The 26,640-nt window shown below is 34.4% G+C and overlaps 1 protein-coding gene across 4 annotated transcripts in view; it reads left to right on the top strand.

Annotated features, from left to right (window-relative positions):
* NAA15 (N-alpha-acetyltransferase 15, NatA auxiliary subunit) overlaps positions 1–26,640 on the top strand; it is an 83,867-nt gene that overhangs the window by 30,577 nt on the left and 26,650 nt on the right. For 3 of the 4 annotated variants that reach the window (XM_038564598.1, XM_038564597.1, XM_038564599.1), the window contains exons 2-14: positions 653–737; positions 3,022–3,126; positions 6,568–6,725; positions 7,720–7,854; positions 9,030–9,183; positions 13,154–13,273; positions 14,603–14,698; positions 14,849–14,955; positions 17,252–17,324; positions 19,929–20,098; positions 22,074–22,226; positions 22,760–22,888; positions 24,004–24,217. In XM_038564598.1, coding sequence (XP_038420526.1) covers positions 653–737; positions 3,022–3,126; positions 6,568–6,725; positions 7,720–7,854; positions 9,030–9,183; positions 13,154–13,273; positions 14,603–14,698; positions 14,849–14,955; positions 17,252–17,324; positions 19,929–20,098; positions 22,074–22,226; positions 22,760–22,888; positions 24,004–24,217 — 1,699 coding nt within the window. Of the gene's footprint in view, positions 1–652; positions 738–3,021; positions 3,127–6,567; positions 6,726–7,719; positions 7,855–9,029; positions 9,184–13,153; positions 13,274–14,602; positions 14,699–14,848; positions 14,956–17,251; positions 17,325–19,002; positions 19,098–19,928; positions 20,099–22,073; positions 22,227–22,759; positions 22,889–24,003; positions 24,218–26,640 lie in introns of all 4 variants that reach the window. The other variant, XR_005373881.1, reaches the window with a different exon arrangement.

The raw sequence follows: 26,640 nt of genomic DNA, 5'->3' as shown, positions 1-26,640 counted from the left end.
GAGCCTTTAAGTGTCATTTTCATATACTTGATTGATAATTTGGCTGGGTGTAGAATTCTAGGTCAAAACTTGATTTTACTTTGAATTTTGAAAGCTGTTTATAGATGTTTTCTGGTTTTCAGCAGTATTCTATTATTACTTTGAAATAAAAGTTCAGTGCCATTCTAATTACAGATCCTTTTTATGTGACTTTTTTTCCCCCCTCTGGAAGTTAAGGACCTTTCCTTTATTTTCAAGGTTTTGAAATTTCATTATGATGTACCATGATATAGGTCTTTTTTTCCTTCTTCATTGTTTTGCATGCACTGGTTCATCTCTCCTCCTTTCTTCAGTAAGAAGGAAATACTATTTTAAAATACAGTTTTCATACCTTTATTTTCTTTCAGCTTTCATATTCTGTAATACTTGTTGGGCATTTTTGGAGTGAGCTGATGATTTATTTTTCCTAATTTATATTCTCTTTGTCTTGTGTTTACTTTTTGTATTTGAATCTTCTCTATTTTTTTTTAACTGGAATTTTAGTGGGATTTAGGAGAATATGGAAATAACATTTGATCATTCTGTTGTATTTAGCAATCAGAATTTTAGGGTTAAATTGAAAATGGTTTTGCATTTCTTGCTGAACACAGATTTTTCATTTTTGTTTTGACAGAGATGTTATGAACATAAACAGTATCGAAATGGGTTGAAATTCTGTAAACAAATCCTCTCCAATCCCAAGTTTGCAGAGCATGGAGGTAGGTATACTTGGTAGTTTTAGTAAATAAGGCTCTGCTAACTTGTCTGGCTTTACATATTTGGGTTCTATAACTCTCAGCTGCCTTAACTATTTTTTAGAGAGAATGGACTGACCTTTGACTATTGTTTGAAGGTGTTTAATATATAAGGTGCAGTTTGAATTCAATGTCAAGAAACCCAACATATTCTACTTGATTTCTGGGTTATTCCTGTTTTGAAGATTAGTGCTATAAGAAAGGCAGGGGAAATTAGTAGGGACAGATACGCTTAAGTTTAATAAGTAAACTCATTTAAGATTTAGAAAAATTTGTTTTAGAACGTTCGTTGAGCTGGAAAGATTTTGATTTCTTAAAGTAAGCTTATTCAGAAAGTGCCTGTTTGGTCCTTAGCTTTTGAGCCAGCATCTTTTTTTTTTTTTTTAATTTTTATTTATTTATGATAGTCACACAGAGAGAGAGAGAGAGGCAGAGACATAAGGCAGAGGGAGGAGCAGGCTCCATGCACCGGGAGCCCAACGTGGGACTCGATCCCGAGTTCCCAGGATCGCGCCCTGGGCCAAAGGCAGGCACCAAACTGCTGCGCCACCCAGGGATCCCGAGCCAGCATCTTTTTATTCAACATTATATCTTAGTTTTTCAAGATGGTCATGTTTAAGATATTATTTGTATATTGTAAAGTTCTGAAAACTTACATCGCTTTTGCCTGTGTGAGGATAGAATATTGGACAGTGAGATATTTGTAGGAAAAGAGGAGAGTAGCTAAACTTGTGAAGACATAAGGAAAGCTAAGCTTTCACAAGTCTGACTTGTACAATTAGGAAACAGGGCTCTTCAGTAATTTGATAATTTCTAAAGTATTGAAGAAGAGGGAGAGAGCAATAGTTCTCTTTCGGTGCCCTCTACTCCTGTGTACTTTTCACTATAATAAAATTATTTGGAGGTGGAAAGCAGAAATAAAACTACCTAATTTATTTATTTTTTCTTGTTAAGTATTTTTTTGTTAGGTGGATGGTATGTTGTATGAAGAGCCATAATTTAATTGAAAGTATTTTAACAGTAGATAAAGTGATGGTTTGTCTTAGACTCACTGGCAATCCAGAGTTTCATTAATTAAGGCACTTTAAGATGTTTGGTAAAACTTCTACAAATAGATTTTACCTATTTAACAACAAAGAACTATTTTATATGGTACTGTTCTAATTTGGCTATTTGCCAAATATATTTTGTTTGCTTCCTTTTCCTTTAAAGTTGTATGTGATTTATAATGATTTATATATGATTTTTTCCCTCTCTTTCCTATTTCTTTGTATTTTTTTTAAATCTTTCTTTTTCTTTTTTTAGATTTTGTTTATTTATTCATGAGAAAGAGAGAGAGGCAGAGACATAGGCAGAGGGAGAAGCAGGCTCCATGCAGAGACTCAGTCCTTGGGCCAAAGGTGGTGCCAAAACGCTGAGCCACCCTGGCTGCCCGGTTTTTTTTTTTTTTTTTTTTTTTTTTTTAAACAAATGATGACTCCTCCTCAGAGTAATACTTTTCTTTAATCTTTACCTTTTATTCCTAATTAATTTTTCTATAAGCTTAAATTTTAGTCCTAAAATTAAGAAATCATAATGAATATTTTTTATTGCTATATGCTTTATAACATGCAGATTATAAAAATTAGAAATATTTTTTCTTTTCCTTTTCTGAGAACTTAGTATTTTCCTGAACTCTGTTAATCTTTTGATTATGAATAACAGGTACCTGACATTTTCTTTCTTGTGTATTTGGTAGTAATCCCAAAGAATCATTTAAACATTTATGAAAATCAGAAATGTTAGACAATTTATATGTGTATGGTTCAATCATTGAACAGTGATTTTAATCTTAATGTAACTTGGGTTCACAGAAAAAAAGTCTGTTTTAAGGTTAAGTTTTCTATACTTTAAAACAGGGATTGATTATATGAGGTGACCCCATGGAATTCTCTTGAAGAATAGTAATAGTCATTGTATCTTGCTAGCACATGAATTACCAGATATTCATGCACATTTGTATCTTTTTATTTAGAAAGAAAAATCTGAGGATGCCTAGACTATAGAAGTGTGTGTTTGCTTCCTTTGTCAAATTTTAAAATATTTTAATTCTGTAGAAATTTGAAAGTTTTCCAAATTATCTTCTCGAAGGTTTAAATTCTTAGGATAATGCAACATTTGTTTCTGAGATTATGATTACTTAAATTATTTTTAATGTTTAATTACTTTCTTTTTTCTTCCTTTCTTCTCTCTCTCTCTCTTTAAATAGAAACCCTGGCTATGAAAGGATTAACATTGAACTGTTTGGGGAAAAAGGAAGAAGCTTATGAATTGGTTCGTAGAGGTTTGAGAAATGACTTGAAGAGTCATGTGTGTATCCTTTTTGATTGGATTGGAATGTCTTAAGCTAAGACAACAGTTTGGGAGTCGGAAGTGTTAGATTCCTCTTACTATATAACTCTACAGGAGATGATTTCTTTTTTAAATTGATTAACAGCTCTCTTCATGGAACATTTTTATGTACCTACCCTGTTTAACATTACTTCTATTCAGATAAATTGGACTTGCCTTTTAAAACACCATAGTCCTACCTTCTCTGCAGTTTGCTTTCTGCACTTTCAGTTACCTAAGGTCAGCTGTGGTCTGGAAGCATATGATCCTTCTGATGCATTGTCAGATCAGTAGTGATATTTCACTATATCACAATGCCTGTGTCATTTCTCACTTCATCTCGTCACATAAGCATTTATCATCTCTCATTACAAGAAAAAGGGTGAGTATGGCATAATAAAATATTTAAGAGAAAGACACCGTGTTCACATAACTTTTATTATAGTGATTATTATAGTTCTATTTTGTTATTAGTTATTGATTTTAGTCTCTTTTATGCCTGATTTGTAAATTAAACTTTATTGTAGGTATGTGTGAATAGGAAAAAACAGTTATATATAGGCTTCAGTACTGTCCACGGTTTCAGGCAGTTATTGAGTCTTTTTTTTTTTTTAAGATTTTATTTATTCGTGAGAGACACAGAGAGAGAGGCAGAGACATAGGCAGAGGGAGAAGTAGGCTCCCTGCAGGAATTCCTATGTGGGACTCAATCCTGGGATCATGCCCTGAACCGAAGGCAGATGCTCAACCACTGAACCACTCAGGTGTCCCAGTTATTGAGATTCTTGAAACCTATCCCCCATGGCAGGGGTGTACTATATTTATGAAAGTTCTTCCCACGTTTACAAATAAAGAAGTACCCTGCAGATTTTATCATCGTTAAAAATTCAGAAAAAATACACAGTAAAGAATAATAGGCAAATAGTATATTGATGAAGAGCATGGGCTTTGGAGTATGTTTCCTTAGGTTTGAATTTCGTCTCTGCTTCTTTGTTTGATCTTAGGGCTTAGTTTCCTCATGTATAAGATGAAGAGAACCATACCCACCTCATTGTGGTGGTGTGAGGATTTAATGATGAGGTATATTAGATGCTTAACAGAGTCTCTGATAATGCTGAGAGTACTATACTAGATAAATTTTAAGAGAAGTGTGAAGTTAGGAGCAAGTACAAATGTCTGAGGAAGCTAGAGAAAAAATTGTGGGTTGCTCTTTTTTAAACAATTTTTTTTCAATTTTTTTTTTTAAGATTTATTCATGAGACACACACACACACACACACACACACACACACACACACAGGCAGAGACACAGGCAGAGGGAGAAGCAGGTTCCATGTAGGGAGCCCAGTATGGGACTCGATCCTGGGATTCTGGGATCATGCCCCTGACCTAAAGGCAGATGTTCAACCTCTGAGCCACCCAGGTGTCTCCAAACAATTTTTAGATAAATATTTCTTAACTATTTTTGTGAACTGAAAAAATTTTAAGTGCTGAGACACCTAGCAAAATTTCAAGCATTTACCAGGCCTCTGGCATACTACAGATGAAGAAAAGTTAGGGATTTTGCTATCAAAGAATTTGCAGTCTGGTGAAAGGAAGTTATACTTACTAGCAGCATATACAGAACCATGTTTGAGTATTACATAAAGCTTTACAGCTTGTTCAGATATTATCATTAATCCAGTAAAGCAGAAGTGACTGGGAATAAGCAGAAACCATAGGGTAATCAAAGGACTAATTATTAAGACTGTTGTAGATATCTTTTCATCATTTTAAATGATTGTGTAATGTTCTATATGCATTTACTTATGATTTATTTATGTTCCTCTTGATGGACATATGTTTCTTTTAAATTTCAGCAATGTTAAACTCCATAGGTATAGATTTTTAGGAGATGTTTAGTTAAAAGATTGTTGCAGTGCTCAAGAGTGGTGATCAAGTCCTGAAATAAGTAATGGGGGCCAGATTACGAAGGGTAGAGTGTCTTAGGCTTTTGAAAACATGTTATGCTTTACTTTGTCACTTATGATATGAAAGCAAGGATTTTGCAAATGAAATTTATGATATTAAATATGTATTTTTGGTTATATGTGCCATTCTGGACATTTTGTATTTAACTGACTCTTGAGGATCCCTGGCATAAAATTTGGTGGATTGAAAAGTTCTAATCTGAACTGAGAAACACACAAGTTTCTGGAAAGGGAAGTGAATTCTTTGCTTCTGATTTTAGTGTTTTTTTTTTTTTTTTTTTTTTTTTTAAGTTATTCTGGAAAGAATAAAAGCAGAGACACTGAAGGTGGAAGATGGGTGACTGCAGTAATCAAGATCGAAAGTGTAAAGGACTTGTATTAGGGGAGTGGGGCTATTTACATATTTTCCCCCCTTTATAGCATTTTTTACAACCTACTATAGTTTACTTATCTGTGTCCTTACCAGACTCAAATTTTTTTGAATGCAGAAAACAGTCCATTTTGGTCACCTTTTTTCTGGCTATTAAAATATTTTAATAATCATTTGCTAAGTGAATTTTTATATGTAATTTCTGTCTTCCATGTGTTGACTTTTAGAAGCTTTGTTCTGCACTATGTATTCAACACTAAGGATCTTATTAGCTAAAAAAAATATACATGATGTAAAATAACTATATGTCATGAATCTACTCATTCCCTCTTTTTTCTTTTAGAAATAAAGTTTAATTCCAGGTGCAACTGGGTGGCTCAGTCGGTTAAGCATCCGACTCTTTTTTTTTTTTTTTTTTTTTTAAAGATTTATTTATTTATGATAGACATAGAGAGAGAGGCAGCAGAGACACAGGAGGCGGGAGAAGCAGGCTTCATCCTGGGAACCCGACGTGGGACTCGATCCCGGGACTCCAGGATTGCGCCCTGGGCCAAAGGCAGGTGCCAAACCGCTGAGCCACCCAGGGATCCCCAAGCATCCGACTCTTGATTTCAGCTCAAGGTCATGATCTCAGAGTCCTGAGATGGAGACCTGTGATATGAAGCCTGCTTGGGATTCTCTCCCCACCCCCCTTATACTCATTCATGTGTGGGTGCATGGGTGCTCTCTCTCAATAAATAAATAGATAGATAATTCCTAGCATTTAGTGAGCATTCATTTTGTGTTGATCTTTTCCATTTAGTTGTGAAACTGTGCTGTATAGACTTAATATTTACATTTTTTAATTAAGGAAACAACAAGCTTACTCAGGGTCACAGCTAATAAGACAGGTGAGACCTTATTTTCTCTGGCTCAGAAAGCTGTGCTATTTTCCATCTACTGTTAAACTATCTTTATATTCTCTCCTTTTTTAAAATTAAGCTTATAATTTTATAATTAGCTATAGTTTTCTGAGTTTCTTGAGGAATATTTTTGGAATATTATTTCTTGACTTGTAGGTTGTGTCCTTAACTAAATCCTTTAGGTTGGCATGTTTATGGCCTTCTCCAGAGGTCAGACAAGAAATATGATGAAGCCATAAAGTGTTATAGGAATGCGTTAAAATGGGATAAAGACAATCTTCAAATCTTAAGGGACCTTTCTTTACTACAGATTCAAATGAGAGATCTTGAGGGTTACAGGGTAAGTAAAATAGTGAATTTTTTTATTCTAAGGGGAAAGTAGTGTTAAAATATTTAAAACTTTTGAGTACTTCCTGAAAACAAAATTTTCTGTTCTTAAACAGAATTTTTTTTTTTTAATTTTTATTTATTTATGATAGTCACAGAGAGAGAAAATGAGGCAGAGACACAGGTAAAGAGAAGCAGGCTCCATGCACCGGGAGCCCGACGTGGGAATCGATCCTGGGTCTCCAGGATCGTGCCCTAGGCCAAAGGCAGGCACCAAACCGCTGCGCCACCCAGGGATCCCTCTTAAACAGAATTTAATGAATCTTACTCATATCCCCCCAGTAGTGTTTGTGTATATGTTATTACTGGACTAATCAGATTTTTAAAATAAATTATCTTACTCTGAGGCTGAATTGGATTACTGTGTAGAATGGAGTTAATTCAGTCAAAATTAACATTGATGTTCCTCAAATAGACAGTGACTTTGTATGCATTTAACAAGTAAATACAACTCTTAGTTCTCACATTTTCCTGGAAAGCAGATTTGTTTCTTCTTTTTACCTCCATTGAGACCATTCTGTCTTTGTGCCTATATTTTAACCCTTTAATTGGGTCTATATAGTACGTGTAGTACCTGCTCAGTTGTTTTCTATAGATCTTAACTTGTAGTTGGGCCCTATATTTTTAAAAAAGTTTTTCTTCTGTACTATCTTTTCTATCCTGTCTCCTTAAAAAAAAAATAGTTCAGAAGTAATAAAGCATATCTGGTCTTAACTTTTAAAAGAGTTATAAGATTATCTTGGAGTCTTCGATGTACTTCTTAACAAATACTGTTTTGTTCCTATGAATATGGGATGCCTGAAGCTATTTTCTATTAATTATTCCCAGTATTGTGTTGCAGATTGCTCAGCATTGTTGAGTAAATTAATAAATGCTCTTTTTTTAGGAGCATTTGCTTTCATTCACTGTAAACCTAAGAAAAAGTGGTTTTTTCCCCCCCCTTAAAGGAAACGAGATATCAATTACTTCAGCTTCGCCCTGCACAGAGAGCGTCATGGATTGGTTATGCTATTGCTTACCACTTATTAGAAGATTATGAAATGGCAGCAAAGATTTTAGAAGAATTTAGGAAAACACAACAGGTAATAGCCAGAAGTCAGACCTTGTAAACTGGGTCTAATTCTAAGTATAATGGTACAAAAGAAGTATATGTAGACTTGCTAACTTTTTATTTTGAAATAATTTCAAACTTCGAGAAAAGAATAATACAAAGATCTCTATAGGACTTGAGTCACATTAACTGATTGTTAATATATGACACATTTACTTTACAATCTCTTTTATCTACTTATCTTTTTAATTTTTTTTCCTGAAACATTTGAATGTAATGCAGACACCATGATCTTTTACTCCCAAATCTGTCAGTGGGATATTTCCTAGGAATAACTCTATATACAATACAACATAGGCTTATCAAAAATTAGGAAATTTAACATTGATAGACTGTTTTATTTAATCTACAGCCCATATTCAAAATGTATTAGTCCTAAGAGTTTTTTTTTCCCCTGTTACTAGAATCATACCTTGCACTTGGTTATCATTTCTCTAGTCGAATTTAACCTGGAAATTTTGAAGGCTTTCTTTGTATTTCATGACATTGAAATTTTTGAAAAGTACAGCAAGTACTTTTGTAGAATGTTCATCAATTTGGATTTGTTTGATGTTTCCTCATTATTAGATATATAGTTAACGTATTTTTGGCAGGAAACTACAGAGTTATGTTTAGCCCCTCTCAGTTCATTACATTGAGAAACTCATAAGATCTGTTTGTTCCATTTAATTACATGGTTAAGGTGGTGTCTGCTAGGTTTCTTGACTAAAAAATTACTATTTTTTTCTTGTTTATAATTAGTAAACAGTTTGAGATCTTATGAATAGCCTGTTCTTCATAAAACTTTCCACTGGTTTTAACATTCACTGATAGTGATTCTTGCTGAATCAGCTGTTTTATGATAGTTGCAAAGTGGTGATTCTGTAACTCTTATTTTTTCTAGATTTATTATTTGACATTTTACTGTTAAGAGCTTTCCTTTCTCATCTCTTATTATATGTAAGGAGCTAGGGATTCTTTATTCTTTATTCAATGGGTTATAAGTTAATATCGTCATTATCAGTTGTTTTCTAGACACTTAAGAATTTTTAGAAAATGAATTTTATCAGTCATTATCCTTTGACTTCTTGTATGTATTTTGAGTGTATAAATAGTTTTCTAATATAAAACAAACTTACTGTTAGTATTCCTTATATCCATATATAGACATCCCCTGATAAAGTGGATTATGAATATAGCGAACTCCTTTTATATCAGAACCAAGTTCTTCGGGAAGCAGGTCTCTATAGAGAAGCCCTGGAACATCTTTGTACCTATGAAAAGCAAATTTGTGATAAACTTGCTGTAGAAGAAACCAAAGGTATTTTTAGATTTTTATTTATTTATTTTAAAGATTTTATTTATTTGTTTGAGAGGGAGGGAGAGGGTGGGCACAAGTGAAGGGAGGGGCAGTGGGAGAAACAGACTCCCTGCTGAGCAGGGAGCCCAACAAGGGGCTGATCCCAGGACCCTGAGATCCTGACCTGAGCGGAAGGTAGAAGCTTAATTTACTGAGCCATGCAGGCACCACGAAGGGTGTTTTTTTTAAAGGGATATCATTTATTCTAGTATTTAATTATGACAAAGAGCAAGGCTAAAAAATCTAGTTGCTGCTGATAATTGCATATAATTCAGCTTTTTGGTGATGGAAAAATCTTTCTTGCTCACGTACACTTTGCATAGTTTCTAATGTTGGAAAATACACATTTAAACAGGATATTGATATAGGAAAGAATAATTGCAAACATAAAACCATTAAGTGAAGGGATTCAATAAAATATTTTTTTTTTAAATATTTTTTTAAAATAAAATGTTTTAAAAAAATAAACAAATAAATAAAATGTTTTGGCTTGAAAATATTAGTGTTCAAAGCACATGAGGTAATTGTTATATGACAGGAATAAATTTCTTAGGAACAGCTTATTAGCAAAACTGAATATGTTATTAACAGTAATATTTATTCATAAATTCATTCTTTTCTAAGGGATATAGGGGGCAATCATGAGGTCTTTCTAGTTTATCTGAATGTCTTTCTGGACATAAAAAGAATATGAATTGAAACCAGAGATATGGCTTTATGTGTGTGGATTGTGATGAGAGGTAAATTCCTAAATAAAGATCTTCAGTAAAAACAAAACAAAACAAAACTTCAGTGCTACCATTTATTAGAGGGCTAAGAAAAAGGAGTCTTAAGAGTTTTATTTTTTAAAGATTTTATTTATTTATTAGAGAGAGGCAGAGACACAGGCAGAGGGAGAAGCAGGCTCCATGCAGGGAGCCCGACGTGGGACCCGATCCCGGGTCTCCAGGATCACACCCTGGGCCAAAGGTGGCGCTAAACCGCTGAGCCACCGGGACTGCCCAGGAGCTTTAGAGTTTTAAAAGTTGAGTGAATGATTATGGAAAATGAAAGAAGTAACGGAAATTAGAAGTACTTTCCTAAGGATTACTATCTGAAATGTCACTCTGCCCCGGGTGGTCCAGGGAACTGATATTTGTTGGCTTCAAATTCCTTTGGCTCCTGTTGAAATTGAACACTAAAAAAGTGCGATACTTGGGTGCATAGTAGATATAACCATTATTAGCCACATGAGCTATCAGCAGAGGATAATGGTACTGGCAAAAAAAAAAAAAAAAAAAAAAAAAGATGTCTCTACCGCTGCTGGAGCTCATTTGTAAACTATAGATCCAGAGAAGCCAACTTTCATTTGAGTTGATCATCCCTAGCCGTCTATTAGTTATAAAGGAAATGGATTTCTGACTTTATGGAAAGATCACAGGATTGGAAAAAACTAGTTTGGATTCCTTCATTGGCTACTATAATTGGCTATATGACTAGGCATAAGACTTGGACCGTTGTTTCTTTATCAAAATACATGATAGTTTTCAAAATACCCTTACGTACATTATCTCATTTGATCCTTTTGTTAACTCTATTAGCGAGAATGATAGATCAAATTAGATGAGGACTCAGAATTGATCAGTGGATATTTGGAAGTCATTGGTGACCTTAATAAAAAGCATTTTCTGAACATTTGGAAGGAGGGTGGCAAAAACTCAATCAAATCAAGTAGAATTAAATGACTTTGGAAGTCAAAGAATTAAAGATAGCATGCATAGATGACTCATTAAAAGGAGTTGTATTGTCTAGGGAAACATAAGTGGGGTGTTGCTAGATGAAATGGAATAAAAGGTTTGGGATGCTTGGGTGGTTCAGCGGTTGGGCGTCTGCCATCGGCTCAGGGCGTGATCCCCGGAGTCTTGGAATCGAGTCCCACATGGGGCTCCCCACAGGGAGCCTGCTTCTCCCTCTGCCTGTGTCTCTGCCTCTCTCTCTGAGTCTCTCATGAATAAATAAATAAAATCTTAAAAAAAAAGGTTTTTGACAGTTTGTGCTTATGCTCACTGGAGAATGATCCAGCAGAGAGAGAATATTTGATACAGCAGAAAGGATATGATCTAGAGGATAAGTTGAAAGATTAGCTTTAGATAACAACATGAGTAGTTCACAGGAATAAGAGAGGGTAGGATATATAGACAAGTAGGTATATAGACATAGTAGATATGTGGGAGCTCTCTTCTCATTGCTCCAGTTTCTCAGTGAAGTAGGAAGCAGCTTCCAAAAAGTAGGCATTGAATACTTGCAGTGAGTCAGGTGATTGGGGACAGGGTCTATAAAGAGAATAGAAAGGAACAGAGAGTAGAACATTCATCTTTGGAACTTCAGCAATAAAGGCATTGTTCGTGGTCTGAATAATTTGGGAACTTCTGGAGTGGGTGAGTAGGCAGAGTTAAGCAGAAAGTTTCACTGTTAATTCTTAAAGCACCAGTTCTTTCTACAAAGAAAAGATGTCGGATGGGTGTAGTGTAGGGGAGAAAAGTTGTTTTTTTTTGTTCTTACTGAAGTAGGCTTTTGGTTGGTATAGACCAGGTTTTTCAACATTGGTATTGTTTTGGGACCGAGACATTGGGGATGGAAGTCTCTTGTATCTTGCAGAATGTTAAGATACATTCTAAGAACATTCTAAGCTAGATCCCTAGCTTCTACCTATCAAAATACCAGTAGCATCACCCTATCCCTTACTGTGATAACCAAAAAACGTCTCCTGATGCTGCCAAATGTTCCCTGGGTGGCAAAAGTGCCCTCGGCTGAGAACCAGTGATACAGACATTAAGACTATGCTTTTTTAGGCAAAGAATTACTTGGACTCAAATCCTGATTCTGACAATTAATTATCTGAAAGACCCTCAGCAAGTTTACTTTTAAGTTCTCTCTGCCTTAAAATGATGAGAATGCTAGTAACCTATCAAAGAGTTTTGAGAATTGGATTATTTAATGCATGTGAAACGTTTAAAAGTAACTGGCACACAGTGAACACCCAGTGTTCATTTTTATTGTCTGATGAGAGCAGAGGGTGCAAGGGCGAAGTCATGGTTTGAAAATAATACCTTTGGTGGATGGAAGCCCAAAGTGTACCTAAGCAGTGTTTGATGCTTTTTTGATTTTGGAGCTCATAGATTTCTAGTGAAACTGATGGCCTCTGTCTGTTCATTTGTTGACTTGCTGCTTCCTTTTGTGAGAAGGTGTGCAGCAAGCAAACATTTGGGATGATCCAGGTCCTAAAATTGGTAAATAAGAGAGCTTTAGGTTTTGAGACTGATTTTGATATTTGGGGCTGCTAATGTCATTTAGGGTTGAAGTTGGCTCTGCAACCCAGGGAAAACCACTGATGTGTGTATGAGTTATGTCAGGGCCTGAAGAAAAGGGAATGGTTTTTCTCGAAGATTAAAGGCTAGGATTAGTGAGATAAGAACAAGCTAGACAAGACAGTTAAGCTTAAAACAAGGTAGGTGCCCTATTTGGTAGTTGGAAGAGCGAGAAAGTAGGTTTTGAACGTGGCCATGATGGTGGGCTGCTATAGAAGAATCCTGATATATAAGTGATTTGGGGATCATAAGGTTAGAGTGTTGGATTGGGTCAATGTGAAATTGTCTTATGTCAGGAATAATTAAGTAGTAAATGGGTTGGTGACTGGTGAATTTGGGGAAATAATCTGGAGTTAGACAAATATCTGAATAAATTGAGGATGTGCAGAGGACAGCATTTCTACATATGAACTTCTAAAAAAGAAACAAAAAAATAACATGGTAGTCTTGTTGAAGGGTATTGGGAACTTAGGAGGATACCAAATCCATTTCCCAACATTGAGGAGGTTTTAAGAGAAAGTTTAAGGAAATTAGTTAAAGTTATAATCAAAATATATTTAGTTAATTTAATTTTTTTTCATTAGGGGAACTTCTGTTGCAGTTAGGTCGTTTGGAAGATGCAGCTGATGTCTATAGAGGATTACAAGAGAGAAATCCTGAAAACTGGGCCTATTATAAGGGCCTGGAAAAGGCACTCAAACCAGGTAGTATTGTTTAAAACTTTTTAAGTTTTAATTGCTCCTTTTGTTGATAAGTATTTGTTAACTCATTGAAAAACATAACTAGAAAAAAGTGGTTAAGAACTGGTGCAAAATCTGAATACAAAAGTACAGTTGCAAAACTTCCGTTTAATATGGCAGATTGATCATTTTCTGAAATATCTCTTCTACACATTATAGGAATAGTTGAAAAAAAGAATTTCAGAAACAACTTTGAAAAATTCACAAATGTCATGGCAGCATCAAAAAATTAAAAGGGAAATTCCTACTGACAGAATTGTCTCCTTACTGAGACATCTCCCTAAAGGAAAGAAGCAAGTTTAACTTCTGTGGTCACAGCAGCATGGTCTGCCAATGGCATGTGAATGTAGCCAAGCTGAAAGAGCACCACTGTTTTCTATGTGGGAAGAGGAACTAAATTTTCATCAAATGAACTTGGGTCTTTCCTCACAACGCCCATGCCCCAATGAATGGGACCCACTTGTGAGTAGAGACCCAGAAACATGTCGCCTACAGATAGGGCCTTTAGCCAAGATGATCTGATTTGAGGCTCGCTCTCTTTCTCTCAAGACTGATAGTGAACCATTACTGATACATTGATATATGCAAGAGAAACCTTGTAATAAAGAATATTGTATTACTCTGGAACACCAACACAGGAATGGTAATTATTACGCCAGCAAATGGGAATAAATGGAGTAATCTAGGATGAAAAAATGGAATTGCAGCCATAAAATATGAAAGATTATGAGAAAATACCAATTAGGAATCTAGGAGATGAAAAGCCTACCTCTTGGCATAAAAATTTTAATAGATTGATTGGAAGAGAGGCCACAGCTGAGGAAAAATTAGTGAACTGGAAGATTGAACAGAGGAGAGCTCCAACTGAAAGTAAAAGAAAATATAAAAGAAATACGGAGAAAAAAAAAAAAGAAATGCGGAGAAATAGAAGATTGGGAGATTAGATCCAAAAGCTCCAAAATAAAGGATAGGCTGAAGAGAGTAGTAGAATCTATGGAAAGATAATAACCAAGCCTTTCTCAGAACTAACGTGGAATCCTCACATTCTGAAAGATACGTAAAGCAGAAAGTATAAAGAAAATTATGTATTTTAGATGGCTATAGGCATTTAAAATATGAAAATATTAGAAAATATTCTAAAATGATTTTTGGTATATTTAGGTGGTTAGATTATAAATTTTCTTTTCACCTTCAATTTTTCTGCTTAATAAGAATTTATATATACTTTGAGAAATTTGTAATTTGCTAGAAAACACATCAAGTTATATATATAAAATTTTTCTTTGTTTGCAGCTAATATGTTAGAACGACTAAAAATTTATGAGGAGGCCTGGACTAAATATCCCAGGGGACTGGTTCCAAGAAGATTGCCATTAAACTTTTTATCTGGTGAGAGTAATTGCAAAGAAATGAAAATGATGTTAGGATTTACAGTTTGTTTCCTTGGTCTTAGATATATGAGTGTGCATATTAATATTAAAGTATACATTTTAGAGTTGTCTAGGTACATGCAAATCAACAGAATTTTTTTCTTCCAAGGTGAGAAGTTTAAAGAATGTTTGGATAAGTTTCTAAGGATGAATTTCAGCAAAGGTTGTCCACCAGTCTTCAATACTTTGCGGTCATTATACAAAGATAAAGAAAAGGTAAAGCAAAATACCATTTGTTTTCCTCTGTTTTCTTTGCTCTGCATTTGGAATAGTTGATTCTTGATTATCTGTGCACATAGTACACATTTTGTGAATCTGGTATGTTTTCCTTGTTTGCAGTCTAAATTTTAGGTTCTGTGCCTTTTACTTTTTTCATCTTTTTCTGTTTTTAGTCAAGTAACTTATTTGCTTATTTTCTCTTCTATTTCTGTTATTTACTTTGAGTCAGTTTGGTATAAAAAGTTGGTGAGGTAGTTATTTCTTCAAAATTTTTTCTAATCCTTGTCCGTGGTAAAAGAAGTAATTTTTTTTTTTTTTTTAAGATTTTTTATTTTTTCATGAGAGACAGAGAGAGGGAGAGACACAGGCAGAGGGAGAAACAGGCTCCATGCAGGGAGCCCGATGTGGGACTAGATCCCAGGACTCCGGGACCACACCCTGGGCTAAAGGCAGGCACTCAACTGCTGAGCCACCAGACATCCCAGAAGTGATTTTTAAACTAAAGTTTAGCTCAGTAATCGTTCTCCTTTTTTATTTGGTAGAAAAAAATTCTGCCAGCAGAATTTGGTGTCCCAGTAAGCTAGTTAACTTGACTCTTTAGCTGTTAATGATATTCAAATTGCTTGTTAAGACGGTGTTTTAATCTTAATTCAGATTATTTTGCTTGCAAGTACAGTGACACCAAGACATGTTGGTTGGATAAAAAGAAATCAGTTACAGTGAAGGATCAGAAAGATGGGACAAATTAAGCATGGTAAACACTTTAATGTAATTAAACACTGAAGCACAGAATGTGTGCTTATTTTCCAGTCTTTGGTTGAGAGGCCCGAAATATGGGCTTCATTGATGACTTTCACTTTTTTAAATTACATAAATCACATTCATAAAATGTATTCTGTTTTCAGTTTCAGTAGCATGGGAACTTGATGCTTATGAAACAGTCTTGATTGTAGAAGCAATATATATTACGATTTTCCCCTTTATGGTTGTATCATTGAAACCAAAAATGATTTGAAGTATCTAATTTAGCTTTGAGTCTTTCCATATCATTGAGTCTTTCCATATCATTGAAACCTAAATTGATTAGAAGTATCTAATTTAGCCTTGAGTCTTTCCATAGTATTCAACTTCAGTTTTTTCTTTTGTTCTTATTTCATAAGTTTGCATAATGAAATTCTGTAATGATGATAATAAATGCAACTGATTCAAACAGGTTTGGGAAAACAAAACTCTTAGTAAACATGTAGCTCAACTTGTGGGAGCAGAAGAGAAGCGCACCAGAATAACCTAGCTGTGACCATTCAGTCCTCACAATTTTCTGAGGTAATGGAGAGAGCTGGTGTTAATCTGTTGTCGGTTAAGTTGAGGTCATTTAGGAGAGCTTCTATAGTAACAGAAATCCATTATAGATGGATTAAGTGAAGAAGGGAATTAATAAATTAAAAGTATTCACAGATCTCTTACAAAGCCAGGAGCAAGTGGTATAGTCATGACTCAGGAGAAACCAGAACCTGGACATCCACTCGTTATCCTGGATTTCAGAAATCCACCCACTCTTCTATGTTCCAGTTCACTAATGCATTCCCTTGGACTCTAAAATTGAGAGTTGATGCTTTTGTATACTTGGAATTTCTCTTTTCACATAGTTTTGAATTTGATTCCTGAAGGACAGATGTTAATTGTGGGTGTTACTTATGTGAATTGAGATAAAAGTGAACCAAGATAAATGTCATCCACAATATTACCTCTTTTAATCCAACCTTTTCCTGATTTCTAGCTCAGCTTGATGCACTATTTTCTAGCAGGGAAGGAGTTGCCACTAAGTTTTTAGTTTATATATATATATATATTTTTTAAAATAAATATTTATATATTTATTTATTTATTTAGAGAGAGCGAGCAGATATGAGTAGGAGGAGGATAAAGGGAGAGGGACAGGCAGACTTGCCTCTGAGCATGGAGCCTGATACGGGGCTTGATCCTAGGACCCTGATATCATGACTTGAGCCAAAATCAGAAGTCGAATGCTTAACCAACTGAGCCATCCAAGCGCCCTAAAAGTTTATCTTATTAATACCTTAAAAAAAATAACCCCTTCAAAAATGTATGGTTTACTTGTTTTAAAGTTTTTATCCATAGGTTAAGAGGTTTATAAAAGGGTGTGTGCATGTGTGCACGTGTGTGCGTGTGTGAATATTGATTTAGCTAATAGTAAATAACATGTTTTTGTACAAGAGTAGTAACTGCATGTATATATTTTTTATCAAAATGTGCTTGTGTGTTTGTACTCTAGGTGGCAATCATAGAAGAATTAGTAGTAGGTTATGAAACGTCTTTAAAAAGCTGCCGGTTATTTAACCCTAATGGTAAGTGCTCACGTTTTATGTTTAAAAACATCTTGAAAATTTTAATATATTATGGAATTCTTAATCAGAAGGTCATTATTGTTCATAATTTAGACAGTAAGCCTAGTATATTTAAACTTTTTAAGGATGGAGATGCATTAATTTGCACATTGTGTGAGAATATTTGGCCAAGAAGAGAATCATATTGTCTTCTTGACAAAAAGTGTAGAATTTAAAACATCTTAAACAGTAGATCCAATCATACAGTGATCCTCCATCATTTACGTACCCTCCAACTTCAATAATTTTTAACTCGTGGGAAAACATATTTCATTGATATTCTTACCTACTTCCCTCTGTTCCCATGTTATTCTGAAGCAAGTCCCAAACATCGCATCGTTTTATCCATGACTATTTTAGTATTCTAACGATCATAACCATAATATCATCACCACACTTGAACATTAATGCTTTCTTATTGTCAAAGAAAAATCCATGCTTACTTACATTTCTAGTTATCTTAGAAATGTCATTTTTTCCCCCTCTTTGGTTTTCAAGTTTGTTTGAGTGAGGACCCATATGAAATCTATACTCTTGAGTTTGATATATCTCAACTCTCTTATAAAAAATCTATAGGTGTTCTATTTGCTCTATTTCCTGCAATTTATTTGCTTAAAATTTTGAATTTTTTTTTCTTAAGTTTTCTACAGTCTAGATTTTGCTGAATGGACTTGCATGGTGTTGCTTAACATGTTCTTCTATTCTCTGAGTTGTTACAAATTGGTAGTTGGCTGTAGAGCTGTGCTGTCTAGTATAATAACTGTTAGCCAAATGTGATTATTAAAATTTTTAAATTAAGTAAAATTAATAATTCAGTTCTTCAGTTGCAGTAGCCACATTTCAGGTGCTGCTCAATAGCTGTGTAAAGCCAGTGCCTACTACCATAATGGCCAGGGCAAATACAGAATGCTTCCATCCTTGTAGAAGCTTCTAATGGACAGGTCTAGGTAGAGGCTTAATGAGATTCACTTTTTTTTTTGTTTGTTTCTTTTTAAATACAGAGGGTGAAAAAGGTTTATTTCATGGGTGTGATGTAGTATGTTCTTACACCAGGAGGCACTTAGTGTTTGTATGTTAGCAACTGTCAGGAATTATAAGCTAGTGATAATCTGTCATTCATCTTTATTATCTTGAGAAATTTCCCTTCATCTGTTACCTGTTTATCCAGTATTTTGGTTTATATAGGAAAAGCAAGATAAATGCTGCTGCTTTCCCCTGTATCTCATACTTTTTGTTGTTGTTCTTTATCAGTTTTCAAAATAATGAATTCATTTAGTAGCATCCTTCAAAGATGCCAGAGCACATTTTAAAGGTATTATAAATTCATGGGTTTAAACATACTTGATGTTTTAAATCATTGCAGTTTCAAATGGTTCCAGCCTTCACGTAGCTTTTTTGCAGTTTGGTATGACCAGATATTCCAGTTCATCTGGTACACTGCCCATAGCAGACCTGGAATCACTTGTTTTTCCAAAGGAGCCCTGGTTCTTAGTGGGAAAGCCCAGTATGGGACCTGGGATGCTCATTGCTATTGGGTTGATCATTGTTTCTAGGTCTCAGATTAATTTTAATAATACTTTTTAGAAGGCGTTACCATGGTTTCATTGGTTAATCATCATGATGTTCCTTTGATTATCAGCATTTTCCTACATATTTTACAAATGTGGAAGAGGTTCAATGACATGCCCAAGAATATGCAGCACTTTAGTTGCAGATCTATCAGATCGGGAGTTGGTGAGTTCCACTCCTATTGTTTGTCCACTGAGCCATCCTACTTTTACTAGGATAAAAATAAGCAATCCATTGCTTTCTTTGAAAGCAAATGACAGTTCTTAGATTTTAGATATTGGTATTAAAAACTATTTTATAATGTGTGGGTTGTATATTTAACTTACACATTTTCTTGTGAGTGTATAAAAAATTAACTAAAATGTAGAGTAAGCATTTTTACTTCTGTCATTTTTGGGGTATAGTTTTTATTTGACCTAAATTATGCATCGTTGCACATCAGCATAATATTAAAATATATTAATATTATAATCACCCCAAACTCAACCACATTACAAGTATATTTATGTATAGTTTAGTACATTAGCTAGAAACCCAATTAAGCAGTCAGGCCATTTTTTTTTTTTTAATTTCACATTAATGGAAAATCAATATTTTTGATACCTTTTTCGCCCCTCATAAATAACATCCTGATCATTACACTTTCATAGTACTAGCACAACTTGTCTACCCCCACTCCTTTCAGTTTCTTTTTTTAGGTAATTTTTAATATCTTTGATCTCATTTATCTGCCATATTTATTATATATATAAAGTTCTTACTAAATTCAAGGCATTGTGTTAGAGGTTGTAATGATACAGAACAGACAGCATGATCCCTTCCAAAGATCTTATAAATTTAAGGATGGTTTTATAACTAGATACATAAATAAATAGTTCAAACTGCTTTTCCTTATTAATAAAGATAAAGCCATTTGGAGGTGGGTACTCTCATCATATATGTAATGACTAATCTTGGCTTATTTCCTCTCCCACCCACCTCTCCCACTTTTTAAAGATGATGGAAAAGAGGAACCACCAACCACATTACTTTGGGTCCAATACTACTTGGCACAGCATTATGACAAAATTGGTCAGCCATCCATCGCTCTGGAATACATAAATACCGCTATTGAAAGTACACCTACATTGATAGAACTCTTTCTTGTGAAAGCTAAAATCTATAAGGTAAAATATTCCCCCCCTTTTTAATAAGGTAATGAGTCTTTTAAAAACTGTTTTCTATAATTTTGTAACAAAAATGATATATTTGATGGCTCGGAAAACTTGGAATAAGTGTAGAACATTTCTCAGTCTGTTTATTTTTAGATTTGTCATGGTCATGATAATTTACTCATATCTCTACATACACATACAGATATACATGCATATGATTATTCAGATATTTTGTTGTTCATATTATATATTCTTTTAAAAGAAAGATATATTAATTAATTAATTTGACTGAGAACACGCATGCACAAGCGGGGTGGGCAGGAGAGGGAGAAGCAGGCTCTCTGCTGAGCAGGGAGGCCGATGTGGGGCTCAATCCCAGGACACTGGGATCGTGACCTGACTCAAAGGCAGACACTTAACCAACTGAGCCACCCAGGCGCCCACATTCACACATACACACGTCTGGTTATTTTCTTGGTTTTAAGTAGTAAGAGTATAGATACTCAGAAGTATTTAATTTACTGTGACAGGTTTGTTTCTCTTAGCATTTGAGTATGATCATGATCAGTATCTGGTAATTTTAATGAAATGAAACTGAAGATTATATTATTGTTCTTGTCTTCTTAACTTTTTAAAAGATTTTATTTATTCATGAAAGAGAGGGAGAGGGAGAGAGCGAGAGAGGCAGAGGCATGGGCAGAGGGAGAAGCAGGCTCCATGCAGGGAGCCTGACGTGGGACTTGATCCTGGGTTTCCAGGATCACGCCCTAGGCTGAAGGCGGCGCTAAACCGCTGAGCCACCCAGGCTGCCGTCTTCTTAACTTGTTGCTGTTACTTGAGAATCTTCAATTATATGTTTTAGCATGATCTTAAAGTTGGCTCTTCTCTTTCTTAATACAAATAAAAGTTAGTAATAAAAGCTCCTTTTTAAAAAATTTTATTATTTATTTATGATAGTCACAGAGAGAGAGCGAGAGAGAGAGAGAGAGAGAGAGAGAGACACGGGCAGAGGGAGAAGCAGGCTCCATGCACCGGGAGCCCGACGTGGGATTCAATCCCGGGTCTCCAGGATCGCGCCCTGGGCCAAAGGCAGGCGCTAAACTGCTGCGCCACCCAGGGATCCCAGTAATAAAAGCTCTTAGGGAAGAGATTGTGAACTTAAAATTTATTTACCAAAAAAGGGATGCCTGGGTGGCTCAGCGGTTGAGCATCTGCCTTCAGCTCAGGGGTTGATTCTGCGGTCCCAGGATCGAGTCCCACATCGGGCTCCCTGCATGGAGCCTGCTTCTCCCTCTGCCTGTGTCTCTGTGTCTCTCATGAATAAATAAATAAGATCTTTAAAAAAAATTTATTTACCAAAAAATAATGAAATTAAGTGTTGTTTTAAAAGCACTTTAAAAAGCCAGGTTGTGCTCATAGTTTTGTGGCTTTGACAAAATGGACCAATAATGTAAATTAGAATATTTACATTATTAGAGCCTTGTGGAATGTCCAGTAATAAGGAGTAATGTTTCCGTGGTTCCTTTAGGGTAGAAATTTGGCCATACTTTTGCCCTTTTTAAAAAAAAAATTTTTTTTTCGATGTTGAATAATTTTTTTAGATGAGTGTTCTTTTATGTTGACAGAATTTCTCTTATGCTCAGACATGATGCATTCTATGAACTTTGTTATTCTGACTTAAAGATTTTGCTTATCATTTATTCTTGAATTCAGCCATTGTTTTTGAGTATTCATATGTGCCAGACACTGATACAAGCAGTGAAGTCTAACAGTAAACAGTATTATTAAAACAGTTCTTTACTGTCAGCCTATGTTCTACATGCCCAGAAAAGTATTAAAATATATGCATCTACATTGATTAGGGTCTTAAGATCAGTCAGAAGAATACCTTTTTTTCCATTTGTGTTTTAGGTATTTATCAATAGGTAACTAATTACCTGCATAGTAAAATTAGCATACTGACTGGTTTATTTTGCTTTTCTATAAGCATGCTGGTAATATTAGAGAAGCTGCAAGGTGGATGGATGAAGCGCAGGCCTTGGACACAGCAGACAGATTTATCAATTCCAAGTGTGCAAAGTACATGCTAAAAGCCAATCTGATAAAAGAGGCTGAAGAAATGTGCTCGAAATTTACAAGGGTTTGTACAGCTCGTAATCTTACAAATAAACAGTTTATACTTGTATACATTGCTTGTTTTTTCAGAATTTGTTTCTAGCAATTTTAGTATCAAAATGGGATTTTAATTAAATTGCCTTATCAGGAAGAAACTGAAATCAGTATCAGTATAAAACATAATTTTATTTTTAGTAGTTTGTATGATGGGTTTTTAAACTGATTTATATCAATGTATGTTTATATGAATTTTTTTAAGGGGGAACTAATGTTAATTTACTACATGCTGTGTGCTAGTTCTATTTCTTATGTTACTCTCCAACCCCAGTTATATAGATCTTTTGATTATTTACAAAGGAACTTTTTTTAGTGATTAGAAATATAATTCTAATTTCTTACACATAATAGCATTTCTCTCTCACTCTAAAAATAGTTAAAGAGATAGAAATTGATTTTGAAAGAATTCGAATCGATTGACCATATTTTCCTTTTTAAATTCTATGGTAAAATGGTTTATTTGATAAGAAATGGTCTTGAATGTATGTAATTTTCATATAGGAAGGAACATCAGCGGTAGAGAATTTGAATGAAATGCAGTGCATGTGGTTCCAGACAGAATGTGCCCAGGCTTATAAGGCAATGAATAAATTTGGTGAAGCACTTAAGAAATGTCATGAGATTGAGAGAGTAAGTACCATATATGTATGAGTTTCTCATTTTATTGTTATATGTTGAAGGTTTTGGACAATTACTGTCTTTTCCTTTCTTTATAATTCACAGTAAGTAACTTCTAAATATTAGTGCTCACATTTTTTTCAGTTTTTTGATAGAAATGTTATAGACTACATTTTCAGCAGACTTGCCCATTGTCTGCTTTTCAGCAAGAATTCATGTAAAAAACTTGATGGAAAGTTTGTATCTTGGCTATGTTTTTATTGACTTTTGAATGTTTCTTTCAAATTGTTGTTGCATCTTCAGTAATACAAAGCTCATTAAGTTACCCTAGAAAGCTGTGTGGTATGGGGTTGATTGGTGATGCAATATACCCTTGATAATCATAAACTACAAGGTTTGAATCCTTTATTACAGTATTTCTGTAGCCTATGTAATTCCTCATTTTCTGATACTTTCTTTTTTTTTTATTTTTTTTTTTCCTGATACTTTCATCTTAAGTCCTCTTTTGATTCATTTCTGTCACTAGTGGTTGGCTTTCCTTTTCTGTGTTTTTCACAGATAAAGATAATTTATATATTCATGCTGTTATGCTGTTCTCTTATCAAGTCGAGAACCCCAGAGCTTAGTTAAAGTGTGTTAGGTTCTGGTTGCTTGACTTACATGCTAATTATTTCTCTCCCACATAACATTGTGTAGGACTAAGATTTATATTTTCAGAAAAATTACCAAATACTACATACAGTATTTGCATGTCATTCTGAATATAAAAACTGAATTTTAATGTGTAAATGTACTGTATCATGTATACTAATAAATTATGTTTTGATTTGTTATGCTAGCTTTATTTAAGTATGATTAAGGAAGGAATAAATATATATGTTTAAAAATCATGTGTTTCTTTTTCATTCACCAAATAATTCAGTCCTCGGTGAATATACTGTGCTAAGGAATAGCCAATTGTATTTGCTTATTTGCAAAATATTGATACTGGGTGATTGTAATTTTTAATGTTTTTTTACTTTACTAATTTTTAATGTGTAGGAAACAAGTAATTCCAAGACTTTGATTTCTGTAGTTTTCTTTGACATTGTTATACTTCAGTATAATAAAAAAGATAATTTTGTTAGCATTTTATAGAAATCACTGATGACCAGTTTGACTTTCATACTTACTGTATGAGGAAGATTACCCTTAGATCATATGTGGACTTATTAAAACTAGAAGATGTACTTCGACAGCATCCATTTTACTTCAAAGCAGCACGAATTGCTATAGAGATCTATTTGAAGCTTCATGACAACCCCCTTACAGATGAGAATAAAGAACATGAAGCTGATACAGGTATAATATCCAAAGATTTCTTTTTGTTTGCTATGGTGTATATATGTGTATTTGTATTTTTGGGTAACAGATTTTTCTTGAGCTTTTTAGTAAGCACCTTATGGGAAGATGTTTAATACATGCTTAGAAAATGGTGATGGACATTTTGTGGATTTCTCTAAGCAATAAAAGAAAAATACTGTTTATGCTTTCAAAAGTTAAGTAAGAATTTAATTTGTAACTGATTGTTAGCTTTTTAGGAAGTTGAATTCCATGAGTTTAACATTTAACATCTGGTTTACACAGTACTATAAATTGCTAACTGTATCATTAGTGTCGGCACTCTACTTTATTATTGGTTGTCAGTGTATCTAGTTATTCTTCTTTGTAATATTTATAATTTAGTGAAAGGTCAGTGTCGCTTGAACATTAAAAGCCAGCTTGGAATTAAACTAGTAAAATTGCTAAGTGATTTATCATTTGGCCAGTTTCTAAAGTGCTGTTTTTATACCATGATGCCAGATAGACATCCTTAGATAATTATTTGGAAAAGGATCTCAGAATAAAAATGATCAGGCATGTAGAAGGATATAAATTAATTATACTCCTAAATATTTTGTGAGCTATTCATGGCAAAAATGTAACATGAGGTGGGGCAGAAAAAAGTGTAACAGTAACATACTCAGTCCTGAGCTTATTCCTCTTCTGAAGTTATGGTTGGTTGTTTTCTGTATCCTTCCTGATAAAGACCTTTGGATTCTTTTGTTAATTTTTATTAAAATTTAAAATCACACATTGAAACCCCTGTATAGATTTTACTTGATCCTCTACCTGTGGTTGCCTCTTCAACTAGAGAGAAAATGCCAGTAAGAATCTACAAAACAATTTAACACTGAGAGCTGTGATCCTCTGGCTTCTTTTATCTTTTTGTTCACTCCATTCCTCCTGCCTTTCACCTCTTCAAATTATACAAATAATGTACAATTTATGTACATTTGTATACAAATTATGTACATGTGTATATTTGAACTCTAATTGTACAAAATTAATTCAGAAGTACACTAGCAATTGTAAAAATCCCCTTTCACTATTCTCCCACCCATAGATAATCTTCTTTCAAGGGTTATCCCTATAAAAGGTTCAGTGTCCTTTGTACACAATTACATATTCCAGTTTTATGTGTACGTAAACTCCACACACATTTTAGGGAAGTTCTTTGAAGTTGTTTGGTTTTCATTTGTTTTATTTTTTTAGCCCTATAAATTAGTGATATTTTTTATTTTTTTAGCCCTATAAATTAGTGATATTATCTCCAGTATTCTGCAACTTAGACTTGTTTTTTCATAGTTTTGCTCCACGTCTGGACATAACTTCTTACAATCATTAGTTTTTTTATTTTATTATTTTTATTTTTATTTTTTTAATATATATATTTTTAAAAATATATATATATTTTAAGATTTTATTTATTTACTCACGGGACACACACACACACACACACACACACACACGCACAGGCAGAGACACAGGCAGAAGGAGAAGCAGGCTCCATGCAGGGAGCCTGATGTGCGACTCGATCCTGGGTCTCCAGGATCAGGCCCTGGACTGAAGGCAGATACTCAACCGCTGAGCCACCTGGGCTGCCCTTATCAGTTGTTTTAAAAGCTATGTAGGAACCTATGTGGGTCCCCCCCCACCACCACCATTGCAATACTATAGTAAATGTCCTTGTATAACATTTTACACTTGTTTACTTACCGTGGATCATAAGAAGTGGAAATTACTGGGTTAAAGAGTATGAGAATTTGAAATAGTGTCAAAATTGTCTTCCTTAAAATGTTTGTCAGTTTTTATTGCCACACACACTATATTGAGCTTATCTTTTACTTTATTGCTAATGTAGAAAATTATCCATCCTTTATGTTTTTGTTATTTTGAGGAAAATAACTGATTTATAATTCCTAGACTTTTTAAAGAATGTATGTATGTATGTCTTTATTTATAAAGGAGAGAGAGAACACGCCCATCTTGGAGGTGGGGCAGAGGGAGAGAAAGTCCCAGGCGGGCTCTGGTCTGAGTGTGGAGCTTGATATAGGGCTCAATCTCACAACTCTAAGATCATGACCCCAGCCGAAACCAAGAATCAGACACTCACCCGACGACCCCGCAGGCACTCTTCATCTGGAGTTAATTGTTTATATAAAGATGTGAAGTAGAAGGCAGCTTATTACCCTTAAATAGGCTGCTGATTCCTCAGCAGTATTTGTTGATAGGTTGTCATATTCCCCACTAATTTAAAATACCACCTCGAAGGGTGACTGGTTGGCTCAGTCTGTGGAAGATGTGACTCTTGATCTTGGTATTGTGAGTTTGAGCCCCATATTGGGTATAGAGATTACCTAAAAATAAAATCTTTTTTAAAAAAATGCCACCTTTATCATGAA

The sequence above is a fragment of the Canis lupus genome, chromosome 19 (assembly GCF_011100685.1).
Source record: "Canis lupus familiaris isolate Mischka breed German Shepherd chromosome 19, alternate assembly UU_Cfam_GSD_1.0, whole genome shotgun sequence".
NCBI lineage: Eukaryota > Metazoa > Chordata > Mammalia > Carnivora > Canidae > Canis > Canis lupus.
Note: the sequence above shows the minus strand (reverse complement) of the source record. Positions and strands in the feature narration are given on the sequence as shown.